This window comes from Aotus nancymaae, unplaced genomic scaffold (genome assembly GCF_030222135.1).
Source record: "Aotus nancymaae isolate 86718 unplaced genomic scaffold, 86718_ANA_hifiasm-v0.15.2.pri h1tg000028l, whole genome shotgun sequence".
Lineage (NCBI taxonomy): Eukaryota > Metazoa > Chordata > Mammalia > Primates > Aotidae > Aotus > Aotus nancymaae.
In genome coordinates this window covers 32,434,337-32,457,864 of record NW_026988441.1, presented here as the reverse complement: position 1 = coordinate 32,457,864, position 23,528 = coordinate 32,434,337, and the positions used below count along the sequence as shown (strand labels likewise).

At 52.8% G+C, this 23,528-nt stretch overlaps 1 protein-coding gene across 4 annotated transcripts; it reads right to left on the bottom strand.

Moving 5' to 3' along the window:
- Positions 1 to 15: 15 nt before the first annotated feature.
- MAN2B1 (mannosidase alpha class 2B member 1) lies at positions 16 to 21,911 on the bottom strand. Of its 4 annotated transcripts, none has more exons than XM_064381801.1 (24): positions 21,708 to 21,911; positions 20,714 to 20,816; positions 20,362 to 20,535; positions 19,848 to 20,041; positions 18,095 to 18,227; positions 17,713 to 17,858; positions 15,165 to 15,281; positions 11,503 to 11,585; positions 11,299 to 11,419; positions 11,138 to 11,216; positions 10,843 to 10,952; positions 10,343 to 10,450; positions 9,943 to 10,059; positions 9,189 to 9,374; positions 6,138 to 6,235; positions 5,921 to 6,038; positions 3,276 to 3,394; positions 3,083 to 3,184; positions 2,832 to 2,919; positions 2,627 to 2,707; positions 1,663 to 1,890; positions 925 to 1,080; positions 717 to 819; positions 16 to 232 (listed from the first exon to the last, which is right to left on the bottom strand). In XM_064381801.1, the coding sequence occupies exons 1-24, from the start codon at positions 21,867 to 21,869 to the stop codon at positions 120 to 122; spliced, it is 3,039 nt and encodes a 1,012-aa protein (XP_064237871.1). In that variant the 5' UTR covers positions 21,870 to 21,911; the 3' UTR covers positions 16 to 119. The 4 variants fall into 4 exon arrangements, with proteins under 4 accessions (XP_064237871.1, XP_064237867.1, XP_064237869.1 ...); XM_064381797.1 differs by having other exon boundaries at positions 699 to 819; positions 11,503 to 11,588; positions 21,708 to 21,869; XM_064381799.1 differs by having other exon boundaries at positions 11,503 to 11,588; positions 21,708 to 21,869.
- Between the last annotated feature and the right edge of the window lie 1,617 nt (positions 21,912 to 23,528).

The window sequence follows — 23,528 nt, the reverse complement described above, 5'->3', positions numbered from 1 at the left end:
ACAGAGCGACCTGAGTCTTAGCAGTGGCATTTTAATGGCAGTAGCCCCAAGAGGAAAGTGAGAGTCTGCTCTGCCCTCGGAGCAGGGGGCTTAGGCTTGGAGAGCCCATCGCAGAAGACCTAACCATCCACCTCCTTCCATTGAACTGAGGCCAGGAAAGTGCGGATTTCCATGGGCTGCAGTGTGATGTTGGCCGGATCTAGCTGGTAGGGAGTTTGGTGGGGTGCGGGACCTGGAGAGGTGCAGGGGGAAGGAGGAGTGAGGTGGTGCAGACTTCCTCTGACTCACCCCACTGTGCTTCCTCCCCTGGGCCTGGACACAGCTGCACATCTCCGAATCTGTCTCCAGGGCCTCATTCCCAGACTCTTAAACTGCTTCCCCAGCCCTGAGGTCCACCCCCAGGTCCAATGCCTGGCCACTGTCCTCATACCCTCAATCTGACCCCAGGGGTGATGGACACCCTCCCAGAACTAGACACAGATGGAGATTTTCTTCTTGTTCTTGGGATTTAACTCCACCCACAAACCTCAAGACCCATTCCTGGTTTGTGACATCCATTTCAGATCCTTTAAGCCCCTAACCTGGATCTGGACTCCGCCCGATACGCGCAGGACTTTTTTGGGTCCTGGCCAACAATCTCATGCCTCACACATTGCCCCTACCTGCAGGCCCCAGGCAGGACCCCACCCCTTCCTTACCCCTGACCAGGGCCCCACCCGTGTTTGTTGTCCACTTGAGCCTGGAGGCTGCCTCCCGGAGCTGGTTGGCCACCAGCGTGGTCTCCTGCAGGCGGGTGATGGTGAAGGTGGAGAACAGGTCCTGCAGGCGGGGATGGGCACAGATGAGCTGGGGCAAAGCCAGGTTTCCCTTCTCTCCCTGTTTCTTGCCTCTCTCAGATCTCCTTCTCAATTCTGCCCTTCTCACCCTCAAGTTCAAGGTTACGGGGGCGCTCAGGTTACGTCCGGAATCCTCTCCCACAGCAAACTGGTGCTCCAAGCGCAGCAGCAGCATCTCAGGGCCCCAACTGGCCAGTGTGAGCAGGTGCACCGAGGGCGGCAGCTCGCTGCGCAGCCCAGAGAACTGTGGGGAGAGAGGGCGGGGCCAAGTTAGAGAGGGGCGGGGCTGTATGGAGAAGGGCGGAGCGGAGCCAGGTTCAGGAGGCAGCAATGGGTTGTAAGGGCGGGGTTTCGCCGGGAAGGGGCGGGGTTCAGCCAAGAGGAGCGGCCAGGGCCGTGACGGGGAGGGCTGAGCCAATGAGGGGATTGGTCGGCCCCAAGCTGGGTTCGGGTTCGAGTCCCGACAAGGCAGAACTGATCTGACCTGAGACTTTGGGCGTTAGGGCGGAGCTGAAGCCGAGGGGCGGAGTGAGACGGGACAGAGCCTGGGGGCGGTGAGAGGGCGGGGCTAAAGTGAGATGGGCAGGGCCGGAGGTGAAGAGGTGGTTTAGGGGCATGAACTAGGGCTGTACCTCTACACAGTCCAGGTGGGTTGGGACTGGGCCTGCACTGAGCGGGGACTGCCCAAGGGATGGGGCTGGCCGGAGGGTTTGGGGCTAATTAATGGCCAATTGAGTCCCCAGTGAGCCTAGGAAAACCCGCACCCAAACCCAGCTCCCTGGAAGACTTCATTCTGGTCCTCTCTGCCCACCCACTTGCCCCTCACCTGCGTGCGCGGAGCAGCACCGAGATTGTAGGGGGCGCCGCCACCCGCGGCCAGCACCACCTGCGGGGCCAGGACCTCCTGCTCTGCCAAGAGCCGGTGCCCGGCGGCCGCAGCCTGGGCAGTGTCCAGCAGCACCAGGTGGCGCCCTCGCACCCATGACCCCGACCCGTTCTCCATCAGTGGCTCCGATACTCCACGTCCATCGTCCTTCAGCAGCCTTCGGTGCACCTGGGGGGAGAGTGGCCAGGAAGGGGTGAGAGCCGTGGGTCTATGGGTGTCCTTGGGCCAGAAACTGGGTAGGGGCGTGCGAGAACGTCAAGAAAAATTAAAGGGTGGGAGGAACGGATGAAGATGAAGGTGAGGGTCTGGTAGGGCGATCCCAGCAGAGGCAGAATCCAAGTAGGCACGGGAACCAGGCCGGAGGGATGTGAGTGCCTAACAGGGAGGCCTGGATATGGCACCCCAGAGCCTGGAGGGGTCCTGGGTAGGGAATGGAGAGAAGTGAAGAGGAAAAGTTGCACATAGAAATGGAGTCCTCCACCGGGTGCAGTGGTCACGCCTGTAATCCCAGCACTTTAGGAGGTCGAGGTGGGTGGATCACCTGAGGTCAGGAGTTCGAGACCAGCCTGGCCAACATGGCAAAACCCCATCTCTACTAAAGATGCTAAAATTAGCCAGGTGTGGTGGCAGGTGCCTGTAATCCCAGCTACTCAGGAGGCTGAGACACAAGAATCACTTGAACCCGGGAGGCAGAGGTTGCAGTGAGCCAAGCTCATGCCAATACACTCCAGCCTGGGCAACAGGGCAACAGAGTGAGACTCCGTCTCAAAACAAAAATAAAGAAATGGAATCCTCAGCTTAGTGGGGACCGAAAGCAGATAACTGGGCCAGAAACAGCCTTCAAGAACGAGCAGGGCGCCAGGGTGGGAGGACCCTGGCTTGGATGGGGCTCTGACCCACTCACCATGAGCTCCAGTGAGCCATCTCTCAGGCTGCTGCCCCCCTGGGAGCGATCAGTCAGCACAGTCAGCTGCATGTTCCCATCCTGGGGGTTGAAGGGTGAGAGTGGAGGGCAGTCAGCCCCAACCCCAGGCGGCCTTGAGATGCTACAGGTGAGGGGTGATTCCCTTTCCATCGAGGTGGGGCAGTGCAGGGTGGGGGAGGGGTACCGTTATATAAATCCGGGTGTTGACAGGATAGTAGTTTCCTGCCATGGGCTCCGTCTGGTTCAGTTTCCAGGTGGGTCGATAATCTCGCCTGGGGTGGGGGTGAGCTGGTCAGTTTGGGGTCTGGCTCCTCTACTCTTCACTCTCCCTTCGTCCTCTGTCTCCCAACACTCATATAATCAGCAAACTCCCCCACCACCCCTGGGCCCCAACACACCACAGACCACCCCCTCAGTGTTCTCAGTCACCCCTACCTCCTCTCTAGGATCTCCCGGCCATTGCTATCCGTGTAGAAGCGTCCCTTTGTCTCCAGTGGTGTGTCAAAACGGCTGATGACCTCCTTCCCCCAGGTGTCGCTGTACTCAATAAGATGGCAAGGTTGTGAGCCCTGCATAAACCCCACTCTGCCTTTGCTCCCACGCCCCACTTCCAGCCTGTGCCACTCACCCCACAGGTATTGGCCCCACCGACCACTCCAGTTCCACGTGCTGCTGTCCGGAATACAGGCGAATTACCTGGGAACACCAGGCTGAGAACTTCTGGTGCACCTCCTGCACCAAGGCTGTCTGCGGGCATGCAGGGGTGAGGTGGGTGTCAGCCTGTGCCTGAGCAGAGGTGAGTCCTACAAATGTCTCTCCACCCTGGCCATAAACCCCATAAAGGCCTACATCAAGGTCAAGGTCAACTTTCAGTCACTGCCACATAATTCTTTTTTGGGGGGGAAGGGGGATGGAGTTTCACTCTTGTCGCCCAAGACAGAGTGCAGTGACACAATCTTGGCTCATTGCAATATCTGCCTCCTGGGTTTAAGCGATTCTCCTGCCTCCGCCTCCTGAGTAGCTGGGATTACAGGCACCCGCCACCACGCCTGGTTAATTTTTGTATTTTTAGTAGAGATGGGGTTTTGCCATGTTGGCCAGGCTGGTCTTGAACTCCTGACCTCAGGTGATCCACCTGCCTCCACCTCCCAAAGTGCTGGGATTACAGGCATGAGCCACCGGGTGCCTGGCTGGCCTTTTTTTCTTTCTTTTTTTAGAGACAGGGCGTCACTATGTAGGCACCTGATCAGCAAACGTTCCCACCTTGTCTTGAACTCCTGAGCTCAAGCAATCCTCCTGACTCAGTCTCCCAAGGTAAGGAGACTCTCATACAACCAGTCATGATTACAGGCATGAGCCACTGCACCTGGCTTGCCACATCGTTCTTGAGCCTGGCATAAATGCCTGCTGTTCACCATGGCCCCATCTCTTCTGCTTAGCATACTATTCTAGCTTGGCACATGGCTACCTGGGTACCTGGGATAAAGACTATATCGTCCAGTCTTCCCTGAGGCTATCAGTAGCTGAGTGACCACAGTTTGCCCCATGGAAAGTTATCCAAGTGGTGTCAACAATGTTCCTTGCCCCTTGCCCTCTGCTACTGGGTCAAACACAGATGTGGTGCCTCGAGCTTTAGCAGACATCTTGGACCATGAGGTAGAAACTGAATATTGGGGAAGGCAGAGCAACGAGATAGAAGAGGGAGTACTGGGTGATTATGGAACCACCCACCTTCCCTGGACTAACAGCCAGACTTTTCATTAGAAGGAAAAAAATTAAAAAAAAAAAAAGAAGGAAAAAATCTTTTTTTCCTTCTTGTGGAGAATGGGGACTCACTATATTGCCCAGGCAGGTCTCAGACTCCTGGGCTCAAGCTATCCTCCTACCTCTGTCTCCCTAAGAGCTGGGATTACAGGTGCGAGCCACCATGCCTGGCAAGAAAGAATCTTCTTTTTTTTTTTTTTTTTTAATTTGAGACAGAGTCTCACTCTGTAGCCAGGCTGGAGTGCAGTGGTGCACTCTCAGCTCACTGCAACCTCCGCCTTTCAGGTCTGGTTCAAGCAATTCTCCTGCCTTAGCCACCAGAGTAGCTGGGATTACAGGCACGTGCCACCATGCACAGCTAATTTTTGTATTTTTAGTAGAGAGGGGGTTTGACCATGTTGGTCAGACTGGTCTTGAATTCCCGAACTTGTGATCTGCCCACCTCGGCCTCCCACAAGTGCTGGAATTACAGGAGTCAGCCACCACACCCGGCCAAAGAAAAGAAGCTTCTATCTTGTTCTAGCCACAGTTAATTTAGGTAACTCTGTTACAACAGGCAAAACTATATCCTAATACAGTGAGTGACGCAGATATGCAGACATTCATCTCAAAGGGACTCACATGAAATGTGAGGCTTTTGAAGGTGGACAAATGTGAGTTGTGCCATCTATGAAAGTCAAACATCAGGCCAGGCACAGTGGCTCATGCCTGTAATCCCAGCACTTTGGGAGGCCAAGGCAGGTGGATCACGAGGTCAAGAGATTGAGACTATCCTGGCCAACATGATGAAACCCTGTCTCTACTAAACTACAAAAAAAATTAGCTGTGTGTGGTGGTGCGCACACCCAGCTCATTTTGTTTTGTAGTTTAGCTGTAGTCCCAGCTACTTGTGAGGCTGAGGTAGGAGAATTGCGGGATCCCAGGAGGCAGAGCTTGCAGTGAGCCAAGATTGTGCCATTGCACTCCAGCCTGGCGCCTGGCAACGAAGCAAGACTCTGTCTAAAAAAAAAAAAAAAAAAGAAAGTCGAACATCAATGAAAGTCCTGGGAAACCACTGTTCCCAGCTAGATGCACCCACAGGCATTCACTCTAAGTGAGACTCGCTCAAACCCAATCGATCCAAAGGTGGACTCTCAAATACCCACTCCAGATATAAGCTCCTCTTCCAACAGACTGGTGAATTCTTGCAAGCAGTGATATTTGGCTCTCCTGATTCATGGGCCAAGTAGGAATGCCCCACCCTCAATTTCCAAAACTAAACATGTAAATGTCCACAGCAGATGTGAAAGCCTTTGTATAAGGGGAGACTCTCACATAACCAGCCATGAATATCAACTCTATGGCAGGACCCTCAAATATTCCCCCTACTGATCTGTGGGTCTTACTTAGCCCACTGATCTGAAGGAGATGTAAATCCTCCCCCACCCTCATTTCACACATGCCACCACCCTCTTGGGCTTCATAATCCCCCTATTCCCAAGTGCCCACTCCTTATTCCTAGTCCCAGACCTTCACTAGGCGGATCTGAGCCCAGCGGCTCACAGGCAGTGGTTCCTGTTGGTTGGGTCTGAAGATGTAGGCACCTGAGGCCTGGACACTTTCATTGTCACCTATACTGGCATTGTACCTGGAGCCAGGGCAGGTGAGAGTCAGGTAAAGGGCCATAGTGCCATGCCAAGCACCACCACCCGCCACCCCACCCTCAGGCCTGGTGATCTTCTCTTACCAGAAGAAGGTCTGGCGAACAGGTAGCCGAAGTTGCTGATTCTTGTTCATAATCTCCATCAACAGCCCCGTGTCAGGATCAAACGTTGCCTGGATGTACTGGGCAGAAAAGGATCCACAGATGGGTTTTTGTGTCTGTGTCTGTGTACGCATGTGTGTGTGTGTGTGCATGTGTATGTGTGTGGTTTTTTTTTTTTTTGAGACTGAGCCTCACTCTGTCATCCAGGCTGGAGTGCAGTGGTACGATCTAGGCTCACTGCAACCTCCACCTCCCGGGTTCCAGCAATTCTCGTGCCTTAGCCTAGGATTACAGGGGTAAGCCACCATGACCGGCCGGATTTGTTTTTGTTGTTGTTGTTGTTTTGAGACTGAGTCTCATCCTATTACCCAGACTGGAGTGCAGTGGCATGATCTCAGCTCACTGCAACCTCCACCTCCCAGGTTCAAGCAATTCTCGTGCCTCAGCCTCCCTAGTAGCTGGGATTATAGGCAGCCGCCCCCACGCTGGGGTAATTTTTGTATTTTTAGTAGAGATAGGATTTCACCATCTTGGCCAGGCTGGTCTTGAACTCCTGACCTCAGGTGACCTGCCTGCCTCAGCCTCCCAAAGTACTGAGTTTACAGGCGTCAGCCACAGTGCCCAGCCTAACCTTATTTTCAATCTCACCACTTCTCACCACCTCCATGGCCTTCCAGGTCTAGTGCAGTCAACCCCTTCCAGGTCCCTGTACTTCCACAATGGCTGCCTACAATGTCTTCCCCACAACAGCCAGAGAACACCTGTGACACCTAAGTCCCATCAAAGCCCTCCTATGCTGCAGATCAGGGCCAACTTGGGCATTTGACGTGCAAACCACAATGCCAGAACTCACAAGACTTTTAGTGGCCTGTGGGAATGTTTTAACTTCTTTTCTTTTATTTTAATAAAAATATTAAAAAGATGTTTTCTTCCTTTTTTTTTGAGATGGAGTCTTGCTCTGTTGCCCAGGCTGGAGTACAGTGACGCGATCTTGGCTCACTGCAACCCCCGCCTCCTGGGTTCAAGTGATTCTCCTGCTTCAGCCTCCCAAGTAGCTAGGATTACAGGTGCCTGCCATCGCACCCAGCTAATTTTTGTGTTTTTTTTTTGAGATGGAGTTTTGCTCTTGTTACCCAGGCTGGAGTGCAATGATGCGATCTCGGCTCACCGCAACCTCTGCCTCCTGGGTTCAGGCAATTCTCCTGCCTCAGCCTCCTGAGTAGCTGGGATTACAGGCACGCGCCACCATGCCCAGCTAATTTTTTTTTGTATTAGTAGAGACGGGGTTTCACCATGTTGACCAGGATAGTCTCGATCTCTTGACCTCGTGATCCACCTGCCTCGGCCTCCCAAAGTGCTGGGATTACAGGCGTGAGCCACCGCACCCGGCCTAATATTTATATTTTTAATAGAGACAAGGTTTCACCATGTTGGCCAGGCTGGTCTCAAACTCCTGACCTCGTGATCCACCCACCTCAGCCTCTCATAGTGCTGCGATTATAGAGTGAGCCACTGCGCCTGGCTCCAGATGTCTTCTTCCTAACATGAACAGTGCTACTGCAGAACTTTTTTTTTTTTTTTTTTTTTTTTTTTTTGAGAGAGTCTAGCACTGTTGCCTGGGCTGGAGTGCAGTACGTGATCTCAACTTACTGCAACCTCCACCTCCCGGTTTCAGGCAATTCTCCTGTCTCAGCCTCCCGAGTAGTTGGGATTACAGATGCCCGCCATCATGCCTGGCAAATTTTTTTGTATTTTTAGTAGAGGTGGGGTTTCACTATGTTCACCAGGCTGGTCTTGAACTCCTGACCTTGTGATCTGCCCATCTTGGCCTCCCAAAGTGCTTGAACTCCTGACCTCGTGAGCCACCACACCCGGCCAGAACTTGTTATGTTATGTTATGTTATGTTATGTTATGTTATGTTATGTTATGATGTTATTTTTTGAGACAGGGTCTCACTTTGTCACCCTGGCTGGAACAGAGAGACAAGCTTGGTTTACTGCAACCTCTGCCTCCTGGGCTTAAGCGATCCTCCTGCCTCAGCCCCCAGGTAGCTGGGATTACAGACATGTACCGACATGCCCAGCTAATTTTTTGTATTTTTTGTAAAGATGGGGTTCCAACATGTTGCCCAGGATGGTCTCAATCTCCTGAGCTCAGTAGGTCCACCCACCTCGGCCTCCTGTGGTGCTAGAAATACAGGTATGAGCCACCACACCTGGCCTATTTTATTATTATTATTTTCAGACAGGATTTTGCTCTGTTGCCAGGCTGGAGTACAGTGGCACAATCATAGCTCACTGCAACTTCAAACTCCCCAGCTCAAACAAACCTCCTATCTGGTCCTCCCAAATAGCTGGGACTATAGGTAAATGCCAAGACGCCTGGCTAATGTTTTTATTTTTCATAGAGATGAGGTCTAGCTATGTTGCCCAAGCTGATATCAAACTCCTGGGCTCAAGTAATCCTTCCCCCTAGGCCTCCCAAAGATCTAGGATTAGAGACATGAACAACAACACCTGGCAAAAGCCGAAGTCTTCCTTTGGGTCCTCATGGCCCTCAAGGTCTGACCTGTCACCTGTTCACCCTGCTTCAGCCACACTGCATTCCTTGTGGCTCCTGGAATTCTGCACACTCTCCTGCCTGAGGGCTTTTGTGCCTGTTATTCTCTGCCCACCTGGATCTCTCTTCCCCCAAATAACCACATGGCTCCCTCCCTCAGGTCAATTCTTAAATGTCCCCTTCATCAGGAACACCTTCCCTGACACGTCCCCGCCAAAATTGCAAACCACCGCCTACCACCAGTTCTGACATATCTGTCAAGTGTCACCCAGGATCACACTGGGTCCTCATAATTGTCCCAGGAAAGGACACTGAGGCTCAGACAAAGGTCACTTGCACAAGGACACACAATGAGGGGAGTGGTGACGGGAGATCATGAACCTAGGGACCTGCTGACCCAGAGTCCATACAGCTCACCACGACACTTCAAATTTGTCAAAGGAGCAGGAAAAGAGATCGAAATGGGGTCTTACCTCATTTTCGATGGTTAAAGGATGGGACCAGGATCTCCTGAGGATGGGCTGGGGTGCGTGGGCCTGGGGCTTCCAGCTAGGCACCTGGGCTACTGAATAGGTGCTGAAGCCCAGGGCAGGCAGCGAGGCTGAGAACAGCAGCTCTGGAGGGCGCGCCTGTCTGTCTGAGCTGGGAAATATCACCATCTTGGATAGAAGAGGAGGGAAACTGAGTCAAGAGTACCTACCCATGGAAAGCCATACATGCATGGAGGCAACAAACTCAAGGAAGGCAAAGAATTCTGAGGTGGGGAAAAGAAATCGGGGTGTGTGTGGTGGGAGGGACAGTCAGATTCCAAAGAAATAATTGCAGAGAATATTCACGAAGTGGAAAATCTCCACTGGGAGGGTGGAGAGACTATAGAGTCAGGGAAGTGAAGGAGGAAGTAGGGGAAGAAACCTTTGAGGCAGGTTCTTGGTGAAGAGGTTCGGGGGAGGACGTGTTCTGGAATGAAGGAGATGTCCATAAACAGCAATAAATTTTCCTGGGGGATCTAGGTATTAAAATGAGGGGCCCCTCACAGGAGGCAGATGTTCCCAAGCGGGGACTGATATTAAGGGGCAGAGGAAGAAGATAGAAGAGACGGAAAGAGAGGGGAAGAGATATTGATGGGTGGGAGGTATTCATGGAGGCAGGCAGTCTCCATGGGGGAGATGGGGAAATGCTCATTGAGGGAAGGGTTCAAGTGGGGGACTATTCGTTGACTGAGCTCACATCGCTGGGCACAGTCCTGCCATTGGGGTCCTTCACAACGAAAACGCCTTCGCTGACCGGCAGCCGTACCATCCAATTCACCTTCCGCCCCAGGGGGTTATAAATGGTGACCAGGAACTGGGGAGGGAGGGTCAGAGAGGGCATGGGTCACAGCAGGCCTTCTCCAAACCCATCCACTTCGCATAGAAACACCCCTGGGTGGTCCTGGTGCGGTCACGGCCCTTCAGGCCAAGCCCCCTCGAGGTGCGTTGGTCTCTGTCCTGACCCAGCTTCACCACAGTCCCCATAATCTTACTCCAGTCCTCCAAACAAATTTTTCTTTTTTTTTTTCCAAACAAATTTTTCAACCACCCTTCTACAGCCCATCTGCCCGATGCCCACCCCGCCCGTCCCGGCTCACTCGAGCCGCCGTCTGGCTGAGCGGGCAGATGCTGATGTTTAGCTGTCGGCAGAACGCGAAGTGTTCCTTGAAGCCTCTGAGCCTTGCCAGCGCGTTGCTCAGGAGAACCTGCGGCAGAGCGCAAAGGGACCGGTGGGTTCTGGACTCCTGGCCTGACTCCTCCCCTCCTCTCCCAGGCCCCGCCCCGTTCCGGTCTCTGTCCCGCCTCCCTCAAGACCCACCCCACAAGCCCTTCTAGCCCAACCCTGCTGCCCTTGACCACGCCCCATATCTGTCTCCGCCTCTTCTTGCCCACGCCCCGCCTCCTTTTCCCCTCCAAGGCCCCGTCTCGTTCCTGTCTCTGTCCCCGCCTCCACAAACTCCGCCCCCACGAGCCCTTGTGGCCGCGCCCCACGGCTCTCACCCACGCCTCATACCTGTCTCTGTCCCTTCTTTCCCAGGCCCTGGCCCAGCCCCTTCCTGTCTCCGCCCCCTCGTCTCCCAAGTTTCGCCCCGCGCACCTCGCAGGGCCCCCAGCCTGCAGCAAGCTGGCGCGCGTAGTCGTCGGCCACGTGCTGGCGGGAGGTGCCGCTGACGGCGTCATGATGCTGGAGCACAGCCATCGCCTCATCTGCTGATAGACAATGAGTTCGGCGGGGTACTGCGGGACTCGGCTCAGACCCCAAGGGGAAGCAAAAGGTCTGGTGCTGGCGGGCAGGGTTCTTAGAGGCTTTAAGAAGGAGCTCGAGGGGGGCAACCTAGGGGTGGTTTCCAGCTTCAGCCCCAACTCCTTCCCCTCTTGGGCCCGACACGTACTGAGGGGTGCACTGTCTCCTGAGCCATAGGGTCCCACGTTGGCCGCCGGGCCCACCAGCGCCTCCAGCTGGTTGCACACCTGGAGGCAGAGGGGTATGTTGGAGAACCCAGCCTGTCGGGCCTCAGGGCTGCATGCCCCCTCTAGCCTGGCTCCCACCCACCTGCAAGAAGTTGTAGCTGAGGCGCTCGTAGCGTTTGAGGGCTGGCCGACTGGAAAAGTAGCCGGTCCAGAACTGGTGGGGGCCATCCGCGTAAGGGAAGAAGTCGTCATGTTTCACTGACCTACAGCAGCAGGGGCATTGAGGGCAGGGTCATGACCCATGGGGCATGCCAACCCCCCCAAGCTCCCCAGTTTCCCCAAATACCAGGTGAGGTTCGCCTTGTTCAGCTCCCAGAGGTAACAAGCGGGGGTGGAGTAGAGAACATGGACACTGCTTCCTTTTGCTTGCTGCTGGGGGAGGCGACGAAGTGAGCCCTCGGGAGTCTGCACCTTCCCGGGGGCCCACATTTCCACCGTGTGCACATTCATGCATCCCGTAGGTTCAGATTTGCTAAATACACATTTGGCATGCAAGCCAGAGGTCAGGTGTGAAAAGAAATTTTGGCCGAAGTCAAACATGACCACTAGCCTTTTTAAAAAGGATTTCAGAGATGCAAGAATAAATCTGAAGTTTTACTAAACTTTTACAATAATTGCAACTTTATTATTAAAAACTTTTGTGGAAAAACTAAGTGTGACATTATAGGGCAGGAATAATCATTTTGCAGCCCCGTCAGACTGTTACCAGAAAACAATTTTTTAATGAATGGAGGTGCATTTTCAACTAAGCAAGGTAGAGGAACAAGATGACCTATGTAAAGAAAACGATGTTTGTTTGCACGTGCTGTGTTCCCAGTGTACACAGTAGATGCTTAATAAACTTTTTTATTTATTTATTTTTTTGAGACTGAGTCTCACTCTGTCACCTGGGCTGGAATGCACTGGCTTAATCTCAGCTCACTGCAACCTCCACCTCCCAGGTTCCAGCGATTCTCCTGTCTCAGTCTCCCGAGTAGCTAGGATTACAGACGAGTGCTGCCACGCCCAGCTAATTTTTTGTATTTTTAGTAGAGACAAGGTTTTGCCATGTTGGCCAGATTGGTCTTAAACTTCTGTCCTAGCCAGGCGTGGTGGCTCATGCCTGTAATCCCAGCACTTTGGGAGGCTGAGGCGGGCAGATCACGAGGTCAGGGGTTCGAGACCAGCCTGACTAACATGGTGAAACCCGGTCTCTACTTAAAAATACAATAATTAGCTAGGCGTGGTGGTGCACACCTGTAATCCCAGCTACTTGGGAAGCTGAGGCAGGAGAATTGCTTGAACCCGGGAGGCAGAGGTTTTGGTGAGTCGAAGCACGCCATTGCACTCCAGCCTGGGCAACAGAGCAACACTCTGTCTCAAAAAAAAAAAAAAAAAAAAACCTGTTCTCAAGTGATCTGCCCACCTCGGATTACGGTCCCAGCACTTTGTGAGGCCGAGGCGGGCAGATCACTTGAGGACAGGACTTTGAGACCAGCCTGGAGGACAGGAGTTTGAGACTGGCCTGGCCAACATCATGAAACCCTGTCTCTACTAAATATACAAAAGTTAGCTGGGCATAGTGGTGCCTGCCTGTAGTCCTAGCTACTTGGGAGGCTGAAGCACAAGAATTGCTGGAATCCAGGAGGCTGAGGTTGCAGTAAGCCAAGATCGCACCACTGCACCCCAGCCTGAGTGACAGAGCAAGACTCTGTCTAAAATAAATAAATAAATAAGTTTTTTAAAAAATGGGCCAGGCACGGTGGCTCATGCCTGTAATCCCAGCACTTTGGGAGGCCAAGGCAGGTGAATCACCAGGTCAAGAGATCAAGACCATCCTGGCCAACAAGATGAAACCCCGTCTCTACTAAAAATGCAAAAATTAGTGGGCGTGGTGGTGCACACCTGTAGTCTTAGCTACTCCAGAGGCTGAGGCAGGAGAATCACTTGCACCCAGGAAGCAGAGGTTACAGTGAGCTGAGATCATGCCACTGCACTCCAACCTGACAACAGAGCGAGACTCCGTCTCAAAAAGAAAAAAGAAATAAAAACACATGACATAAAAGAGCTGTTTTGGTGAAACAGCAGTGCAAGAAGCGAGTGGAAGGTAGGGACAGAGATTGCACGGTAGTGTGGACAAGATTGATGGGAAGGGGTGTCTGAGATGGCAGAGGAGAGACAAGTTACTGTGCTGCTGAGAGTCACTGTGCACACAGCCACAGCCACAGCCCACTTAGCGCGAAACACTAACACAGCTGTGTTGGGTAAAATGATAACTGCCCAAAGGTATCCATGTCCTAATCCCCAGAATCTATTACTATGTTAGATTGCATGGCAAAAGGGAATTAAGGTTGCAGATGGAATTAAAGTTGTTCATCAGCTAAACTTAAAGTAGGGAAATTATCCTGGATTATCTGGCAAAAGGTCCTTAAAAATGGAAGAGGCCAGGCATGGTGGCTCATGCCTGTAATCCCAACACTTAGGGAGGCCGAGGGGGGTGGATCACCTGAGGTCAGGAGTTCGAGACCAGCCTGACCAAAATGGAGAAACCTGTCTCTACTAAAAGTACAAAATTAGCCAGACATAGTGGCAGTTGCCTGTAATCCCAGCTGCTCGGGAGGCTGAGGCAGGAGAATCACTTGAATCCAGGAGGCAGAGGTTATAGTAAGCCGAGATCACATCATTACACTCCAGCCTGGGCAACAAGAGCAAAACTCCATCTCAAAAAAAAAAAAGTGGAAGAGGACCACTTGGGAGGCTGTGGCAGGAGGACTGCTTTAGGCCAGGAGTTCAAGGCCAGCCTGGGGAACACAGTGAGACCCCCATCTCCACAAAAAAAAAAAAAAAAAAAAAAAAAAAATACTGGATGCAGTAGTGCTCACCTGTATTCCCAGCTATTTGGGAGTCTGAGGTGGGAGGATCGCTTGAGCCCAGGAGTTCAAGGCTGCAGTGATCTATATTCATGCCACTGTACTCCAGCCTGGGCAGCAGAGTGAGACCTCGTCTCAAAAAAAAAAAGAAGAAAAAAGTGGGCTGAGCACAGTGGCTCACACCTGTAATCCCAGCACTTTGGGAGGCTGAGGCGGGTGGATCACTTGACATCCGGAGTTCGAGACCAGCCTGGCCAACATGGTGAAACCTCATCTCTACTATAAATACAAAAACTTATCTGAGTGTGGTGGTGGATGCCTGTAATCCCAGCTTCTCAGGAGGCTAAGGCAGGAGAATCACGTGAACCTGGGAGACAGGTTGCACTGAACCAAGATTGCACCACTGTACTCCAGCCTGGTGACAGAGCAAGACTCTCTGTCCAAAAGTAAAAATAAAGTAAAAACAAATGTGGGCCGGGTGTGGTGGCTCACGCCTGTAATCCCAGCACTTTGGGGGGCCGAGGCAGACAGATCACAAGGTCAGGAGTTCAAGATCAGCCCGGCCAACATAGAGAAACCCCGTCTCTACTTAAAAAAAAAAAAAAAAATCAGCCAGGTGTGGTGGCAGGCGCCTGTAATCCCAACTACTTGGAAGGCTGAGGCAGGAGAATTGCTTGAACCCAAGAGGCAGAGGTTGCAGTAAGCCAAGATTGCGCCATTGCACTCCAGCCTGGGCAACAATGTGAGACTCTGTCTCAAAAATAAATAAATAAATGTGGAAGGGGAGGCAGAAGAGGTGAGAATGAGAGAAACGGATGGGATTACAGAAACAGGGTCAGAGAGATGCTATGTGGCTGGCTTTGAAGATGGAGCCAAGAAGAGACTTTGAATGTGGGCAGCCTCTAGATGTTGGAAAAAGCCAGGAAATTAGACAATGTATTTCGTTGTTTTGAGCTGCTAAGTGTGTGGTCATTTGTTATAGAATGACCGCAATATAACAACAGAAATCAAAGACAGCACTCAGAGCTACGCACATGACCAAGGCCCCCAGATGCAAGCGCACACGTGCACAAGGGTAGCACAGGGTAGGCACACTGACCTGAGCATTTACCAGCCGGATGAGCTTGTCCAGGTTCTTGAACCACATGTTGGCGTTCTCATATTGGAAGTCGGAGCCCATGGTCATCACAATGTGGTTGGTGAGGTAATACCGGCTCTGCAGGCCAGAGGGGAGTCCTGAGGCCAGAGGATCCTGGGCCATTCCTGTGTGTAGCTGTGTCTTGGTGTATATGGGGTCAAGGATTGGGTGCACATACAGGCATGGGTAGGGGTGTGGCAACACAGGAGGATGGGGACACAGATCAAAGTAGCCACCAGTTGTTGAGCAGTTCTTTTGGACCCACTACATAGAGGAGGGCATCCAGGCACCATGCCATGCTATCTCTTGCCTGGTCTATGCTATCTCTTCTAATGTGGAATGCACACAAATCCAGGATGGGGACGTAGTAATGGTGAAGAGAATAACATCTTCCTCCAAAGGACATGAGAACATGATTACAGGGGTTCACACCTGGAATCCCAGCTACTTAGGGGGCTGAGGCAGGAGGATCACTTGATTCCAGGAGTTCAAGACAAACCTGGGCCATGTAGTAAGACCCTGTCCCAAGAAAAAAAAATTTGTAGGCCGGGCACAGTGGCTCATGCACTTTGGGAGGCCGAGGCAGGCGGATCACCTGAGGTTAGGAGTTGGAGACCAGCCTAACCAACATGATGAGACCCCGTCTCTACTAAAAATACAAAATTAGTCGGGTGTGGTGGCACGCTCCTGTAATCCCAGCTACTCGGGAGGCTGAGGCAGGAGAGTTGCTTGAACCCAGAAGGCGGAGGTTGCAGTGAGCCAAGATTGTGCCTTTGCACTCCAGCCTGGGCAACATAAATGAAACTCCATCTCAAGAAAAAAATATTTTTTTAAATCTAAAACAATATATTTTTTTGAGACCAAGTTTCACTCTGTTGCCCAGGCTGGAGTGCAAAGGCACAATCTTGTCTCACTGCAACCTCCGCCTTCTGGGTTCAAGCAACTGTCCTGCCTAAGCCTCCCGAGTAGCTGGGATTACAGGAGCGTGCCACCACACCTGACTAATTTTGTATTTTTAGTAGAGACGGGGTCTCATCATGTTGGCCAGGATGGTCTCGAACTCCTGACTTCAGGTAATCCACTCACCTTGGCCTCCCAAAGTGCTGGGATTATAGGTGTCAGCCACCGTGCCTGGCCATCAATTTTTAGAGAAAGGAAAAAAATATTTTTTTTAAGGAGAATGTGTTACATCAGGCATGGTAGCTCACAGCTATAATCCTAGCACTTTGGGAGGCCAAGGCAGGAGGATCACTTGAGCTCAGGAGTTTGAGACCAGCCTGGGCCACATGGTGAGACCTTGTCTCCATGAAAAAATAATGTTTTAAATTATAAAAATGTTAAAAATAGCCAGGCACCATGGCCCACGCTTATAATCCCAACACTTTGGGAGGCCAAGGTGGGTGGATCACCTGAGGTCAGGAGCATGGCCAACAGGGCGAAAACCTGTCTCTACTAAAACTACAAAAATTAGCAGGGCATGGTGGCGGGCGCCTGTAATCCCAGCTACTCAGGAGGCTGAGGCAGGATAATTGCTTGAACCCGGGAGGTGGAGGTTACAGTGAGCCAAAATCACACTTCTGCATTCCAGCCTGGGAGACAGAGTGAGACTGTGTCTCAATCAATCAATCAATCAATCAAATGTTAAAAATAGAGGCCGGGTTCTGTGGCTCATGCTTGTAATCCCAGCAGTTTGGGAGGCTGAGGCGGGTGGATCACTTGAGCTCAGACGTTTGAGACCAGCCTGGGCAACATGGTGAAACCCTGTCTCTACTAAAAATAAAAAAAATTAGCTGGGCGTGGTGGTGCATGCCTGAAGTTCTAGCTACTCAGGAGGCTGAGGTGGGAGAATAGCTTGAACTCGGGGGGATGGAGGAGGTTGCAATAAGCCGAGATAATGCCAGTGCTCTCCAGCCTGGGTGACAGAGCAAGACTCTGTCTCAAAAAAATAATAATTAATTAAAAATAAAGAGGCACAGTGGCTCACACCTGTATCCTCCCAGCACTTTGGGAGGCCAAGGCAGGCGGATCACTTGAGGTCAGGAGTTCAAGATCAGACTGGCCAATATGGTGAGACCCTGTCTCTACTAAAAATACAAAAATCAGTGTGAACACCCATCAATATGGTGCCCTCCCAGGAGCAGGGAACCACCAGGTTGCCTAAGAAGGGTTGAACCAGCCCAGGTCGGAAATAGAACTGGTCAAAACTCCTGTGCTGGTCAGTAGTAAGATTGCGCCTGTGAATAGCCACTGCACTCCAGTCTGGGCAACATAGCGAGACCCCGTCTCTTAAAAAAAAATACAAAGAGCTGGATGTGTTTGCTTGAATCCAGGAGGCAGAGGTTGCAGTGAGCTGAGATCCCACCACTGCACTCCAGCCTGGGTGACAGAGTGAGACTCTGTCTCAAAAAAAATTAAAAATAAAGAGAAGGTGTTAGGGAATGCCTGTCCCACGGAAAGGCCTCGGTGCATTGTATACACTGGACATGAAGGTTCTGCACACCAGGGTTACCTGGGCAGTGGCCACATTTAGGAAGTAATCGACCAGCTCCTTGACGTTATACTCCGGACTTTGGGGGTCCTCCACCACCGGCGGGTCGACACACAGCACATCCCAGCACAGATTCCTTGGTGGGTTGTAACCATTGGGAAGCACGCCTGCGGGCCACACCAGGTTCAAGGGGTGGCTCAGCACCCACACTTGCCCTCATTTCAAAGCCTGCCATGTCCCACCCAGGATGGGCTTTAGAATTTGCATCCCAGTGCAAAAGGAAATGCAGGGCCTTTGTTCCCAGACTATAGAAGTTCCAGGACAGTGGCAGCAGAGCATGACATCAAGCCCCTTCTGAGTGTGTGGCCCCATGGCTGGCCCTGCCCTCACCAAGCCCCCTCACCAGTGAAGAGGTCTGCGGTTGGGGGCTTCAGGCTGGCACTGCCCCTCCACACCTGCTCCATCTCCAGCTTCTGCATCCGCACCCACTTATCTTGATAATCAAGGCGCCCGAAGAAGAAGCCATCAAAGCCCATCTGGGGATGGGGCAGGAAAAGGCAGTGTGAATTAGTGCCCACCACCCCCAGCACCAAACTCCCTTCTGCTTGGGAGGGGCGAGTCAGAGCACAGGTTAAAAAGCAGCACTAGGGGCCAGGCACAGTGTCTCATGCCTGTAATCCCAGCACTTTGGGAGGTCGAAGCGGGCAGATCATGAAGTCAGGAGTTCCAGTCCAGCCTGGCCAACATGGTCAAACTCTGTCTCTACTAAAAATACAAAAAGTTAGCTGGGTGTGGTATTGGGCACTTGTAGTCCTAGCTACTATGGAGGCTGAGGCAGGAGAATTGCTTGAACCTGGGAAGTGGAGGTTGCAGTGAGCAGAGATGGCGCCACCGCACTCCAGCCTGGGCAACAGAGTGAGACTCCATCTCAAAAGAAAATTTAAAAAAGCAGTGCTTGGCTGGTGTGGTGCCTCTTGTTTGTGATTCCAGCCTTCTGGGAGGCCAAGGCAGGAGGATCACTTAAGCCCAGGAGTTTTTGAGACCAGCCTGCACAACATAGCAAGACTGTCTCTACAAAAAATTTAAAAATTAGCCAGGAGTGGTGGTGCGCTCTTGTAGTCTCATCTACTAGGGAGGCTGAAATGGGAGGATGGTGTAAACCTGGGAGATTGAGGCTGTAGTGAGCTAGGATTGTGCCACTGTACTCCGGCCTGGATGACAGAGCAAGACCCTGTCTCAAAAAAAAAAGAAAAAGAAAAAAACCTAAACACAAACAACAAGAAAACACACAGGGCTGAAACAGAGAGGCCTCCAGCTTATTTCCAAGCTTGGGGAAGTTTCAGAACTCACCACCCTGGGCTAGCAGGGAGAGGGTGGGTCCAACATCGGAACCCAGGTTCACCTCCCCAGCGCTGTCAAGCTCAGAGCAGGCCTGACTCCAAGAGTGAGGTTCCCCCTTCCACAGCCTGAGGATGGATGGAGTCTGAGCACAGGTAATGAAGCTGTTTTTAAAGCAGGCTAGACATCCACCTACCACCCGGTTTAGGGAGGAGCCAAGATCCTAGCTAATGGGTGGGGCCAGAACACGAAGAAGGGCAGATTAGGGGAGGGGGCAGAGCCAGCCAGAGCTGGGTCAGCCTGGGGCTGGACATAGCCGGCTAAGGCCAGAGCTGTTAAATCACTGGACTTAAAGCCGGGCGTGGTGGCTCAAGCCTGTAATCCCAGCACTTTGGGAGGCCGAGGTGAGCGGATCAGGAGGTCAAGAGATAGAGACCATCCTGGCCAACACGGTGAAACCCCGGCCCTACTGAAAATACAAAAATTAGCTGGGCGTGGTGGTGTGCTCCTGTAGTCCCAGCTACTCGGGAGGCTGAGGCAGGAGAATTGCTTGAACCCGGGAGGTGGAGGTTGCAGTGAGCCGAGATTGTGCCACTGCACTCCAGCCTGGCGCCTGGCGACAGAGTGAGACGCTGTCTCAAAAAAAAAAAAAAAAAAAAAAAATCACTGGACTTAAGGCTTACCCAAGAAGCAGGGCTTCAATAGGCCTGGTCCTGATCCCTGTGAGACTGCAGGGAGAGGGCGGGGCTTGAGAGGGCGAGGGAGGAGTCAGAGTGAGTGAAGGGGTGGGCCCAAGAGAGTTCGTGAGTCGCATGCACCTGCGCAAACAGCGAAGCCTGCTCCCGAGAGTGGCCGAAGGGGTCAATGTGCCAGGCCACACGGGGTCGCCCGTCATTGCCAAATGTGTCCTCCAGAAAGCGCAGCCCAAGTGTCATCTGGTCCACGATGGCGCCGTAGTGGGTGGCTGCCTCATCGTTCATCACCCAGCCACCGTTGGCAAACTCCAGGCGCCCTGTGCCAGGACAGGCAAGGTCAGGGTCAGTTGTCAGAGCCAGGAGTGGGACCAGGGTGGGTGATACTGGGAATGCGAAAGCCTGCCTGTGTACTCAGGCCTGGCGGGAGGAAGAGGGGTCGCTCCCAGGCCATAGTTCCCAGATATGGGAAAGAGGCCCCCTGCATGGCAAGCTTCCCAGAGGATGCACTACAGCTGGGGCCTTGTGGGATGCATAGGAGTCTCCAAATGGCGAATCCAGGCAGGCGGAGTGACATGCATGATGCAGAAGCAGAAGCTGGGCTGGGCTTCCTCTTTTCACTTCCTTGGGGCAGACTCACCCTGGCGCACCAGGTCTCGCACGACTTCCTGTGTGGCATTTGTCTGCTGGTGCCACCAACGGGAAAAGAAGGCAATCTCCACGTAAATGAAGCGACGGGTGGGATCCTCCAGTAAGGCAGAGATGACTGAGTCTAGGATGTACTGCACACCGGCGTGCTGGATGTTATTCTTGACTGTGGATAACAGGGATAAGGCTCTTGGGGCACAGCAGAGCCAAGGGCTTTATTCCTTGACACAGGAGCCCAAGCCCTGGATATCAGGGTGACACTGCCCCCACCCTAATGTCCAGGGCCCAGAAGGGATTCGAGGGGTCATGGGGATCCCAGGGACCAGTCTCCATCCTCTACTCACTTCCATAAAAGTACTGGTCCACGGTTTTGAGCCAGCCCACGTCATCATGTGTGTGAGGCACCAGATGCACGTTCAGCATGTTCGGCTGCACCGTCGGGCATGTCTGCACAGAGACCCCAAACACACACACCCTGTCAATAAGGTCAGGGGCTGCAAAGTAACTTTTGATCTAGAGGTGAGTGACTCAGAGAGGATTGATCTCGCCTATGTGCAGAGGAGGCCAGGCGCTCCCAGGGTGGACACACACATACATAGTTGAGCTCACAGATCCAACTCCCACTTGGCACAACTCCACAGGGCAACTCTCATTCACACTCTGGGAAAATAATAGAAGTAGCTGGGCCGGGAGTGGTGGCTCACGCTTGTAATCCCAGCACTTTGGGAGGCCGAGGCGGGCGGATCACCTGAGGTCAGGAGTTCGAGACCAGCCTGGCCAACATGGTGAAACCCTCGTCTCCAAAAAAAAAAAAAAATAGGAAAAAAAAAAAATAAAAGGAAAGTAGCTGATGTTTGTTCAGCATTTGCAAACAGCAGATGGCCACCCTGGGAGGCGGGGTGATGTTATCCCCAGTTTTCAGATGAAGGCACTGAGGCTCAGAGCATAGGTGACTTGCCCAATGTCACACAGTCAGAAAGTGAAAGACCTAGGCTGGAATTTCAGGCAGGCTCTAGAGTCCCAGCTCTCAGAGAGCACCTCCCCCTACACATACACTGCTCACCTCCTGCCACCTCCTGCCCCTCCAATCCCACAGTTAAGTGCAGGCAAAGTCCAGGCAAGCATCCCGGAGACACGGAGGCAGGTACAATCAGACACAGTCCCATACTCAGATGCGCACAGCCAGACCTCGCAATGACACAAAGCACGCACTCAGACCAGACTGTCATATCATCAACCATTCACTAGACACCCACAGGACAGACCCACCCACACCTCTAGGCTGTATTGGGGCTTCACTCTGACTCCTGTACGTTTCCGCCCGGAGGCCCTGCTCACCTCGTATCCCCCGGCCCGGGCACCGGGCGCCGCCAGCCACAACAACAGGAAAAGGCAAAGAGGCAGGAGTTGTGGCCGAAGGGCGCGAGAGAAGGTCCAGGGGCCCGCTGCGTCCGGGCAGCGGCGAGCGCAGACCCCCGAAGCCCGCGCGTAGGCGCCCATGGCTCAGCAGCTTCTTCCTGGGGGTTCCCGGGCCCTGGAAAGGCCAGGCAAACGCCCCGCCCCGAGACCTGGCTCGGCCAATCGGCGGGGATGGGGGTGGGGCCAGGGCGAGGCCGGGCGGTGCCAGGGACAGAGGCCATAACCCTGGGCAATCCCGGGGGTCGTTAGGAAGGTAGGAAATGCCACCCTCAGGGCACTGCTTTGGCAAAAGGTGACTCTGGCGTCTCACGGACTATGAAGAGTCTTGGAGTGTCTTTTAATGCCGGTAGGAGCAGAAGGGCTTTTCCTAAGGGGGCCAGGTGTTCCTAGCGGGTGGAGTGTGTCCTTGGGAACCTAGGATGTCCCATCGACCTTCAGCCCGTAGGGTCCTGGAAGGACCTAGCTTGCCTAAGAGGGGACCCCTGCTCCCCGAAAGTGTCGCTCCCGCCAGGCGCCGCGTCCCTTCCCCTGCCCGGGCCTGAGCGCGTAGCGCTCCGGAGGGCACCGACGCCCCGTGCGGCCGGGGGAGGGGATGGGGCTCTCGGTTCCCTCCTGCTATGATTACAGATGTGAGCCACTGAGCCCGCCTGGGTTTGTTTTTCTGTTTGTTTTTTGTTATTTTGATACTGAGTCTCACTCTGTCACCCAGGTTGGAGTGGGATGGTGTGATCTCGGCTTACTGCAACCTCTGCCTCCTGGGTTCAAGTGATTCTCCTGCCTCAGCCTCCCAAGTACCTGGAATTGCAGGCGTGCGCCATCATGTCTGGCTCATTTTTGTATTTTTAGTAGAGATGGGATTTCACCATGTTGGCCAGGCTGGTCTCCAACTTCTGACCTCAAGTGATCCACCCACCTGGGCCTCCCAAAATGGTGGGATTACAGACGTGAGCCACCGTGCCCGGCCCCTGGGGTTCTTTTAGATGTTTTTTTCTTTCCCGGGCTGCCTAATCTCTAGCAAGTATGTGCCTTTTGACGGGTGGGTTAATGTCTTGGTTGCTTCCATCCCACAATTTTAAGTATATGCATGATATGTAGCCCATATGCATGAGCTTTAATGACCTAATTGCCATATGCGGTCATTTTTAGGATGTATTTTCTCTCTAGTGTGCATGCCCATCTTTTAGGAGCTGCCCCTTGCTGGTTCGGTCTGAATTTAGCCAGCCATGGGGTCTCCTTACTTCTTTGTCGCTTTTGAGTCAACTTCTGCTTCTTATCCTGCTTCTGCTCCTACTCATTTCTCCTTTTTTTTTTTTTTCATTTCTCCTTTTATCCAACCTCCAATTTCCTCTGCTATTCTCCTGCTTCAGTTCCAGCTACTTAGGAGGTTGACCACCAGGAAACCAAGGCTGCAGTAAGATCATGCCCACTCCAGTCTGGGTGACAGAGTGAGACTGTGTCTCAAAACAAAACAAAACCAAAACACCAGTACTTTGGGAGGCGGGTGGATCACTTGAGGTCAGGAGTTCAAGACCAGCCTGACCAACACCATGAAACCCTGCCTCTAGTAAAAATACAAAAATTATCTGGGCATAGTGGCACAGGCCTATAATCCCAGCTACTTGGGAGGCTGAGGCACAAGAATCGTTGAACGAGGGAGGCAGAGTTTGCAGTCAGCCGAGATAGAGATCACGCCATTGCACTACAGTCTAGGCAACAAGATCAAAACTGTCTCAAAAACCA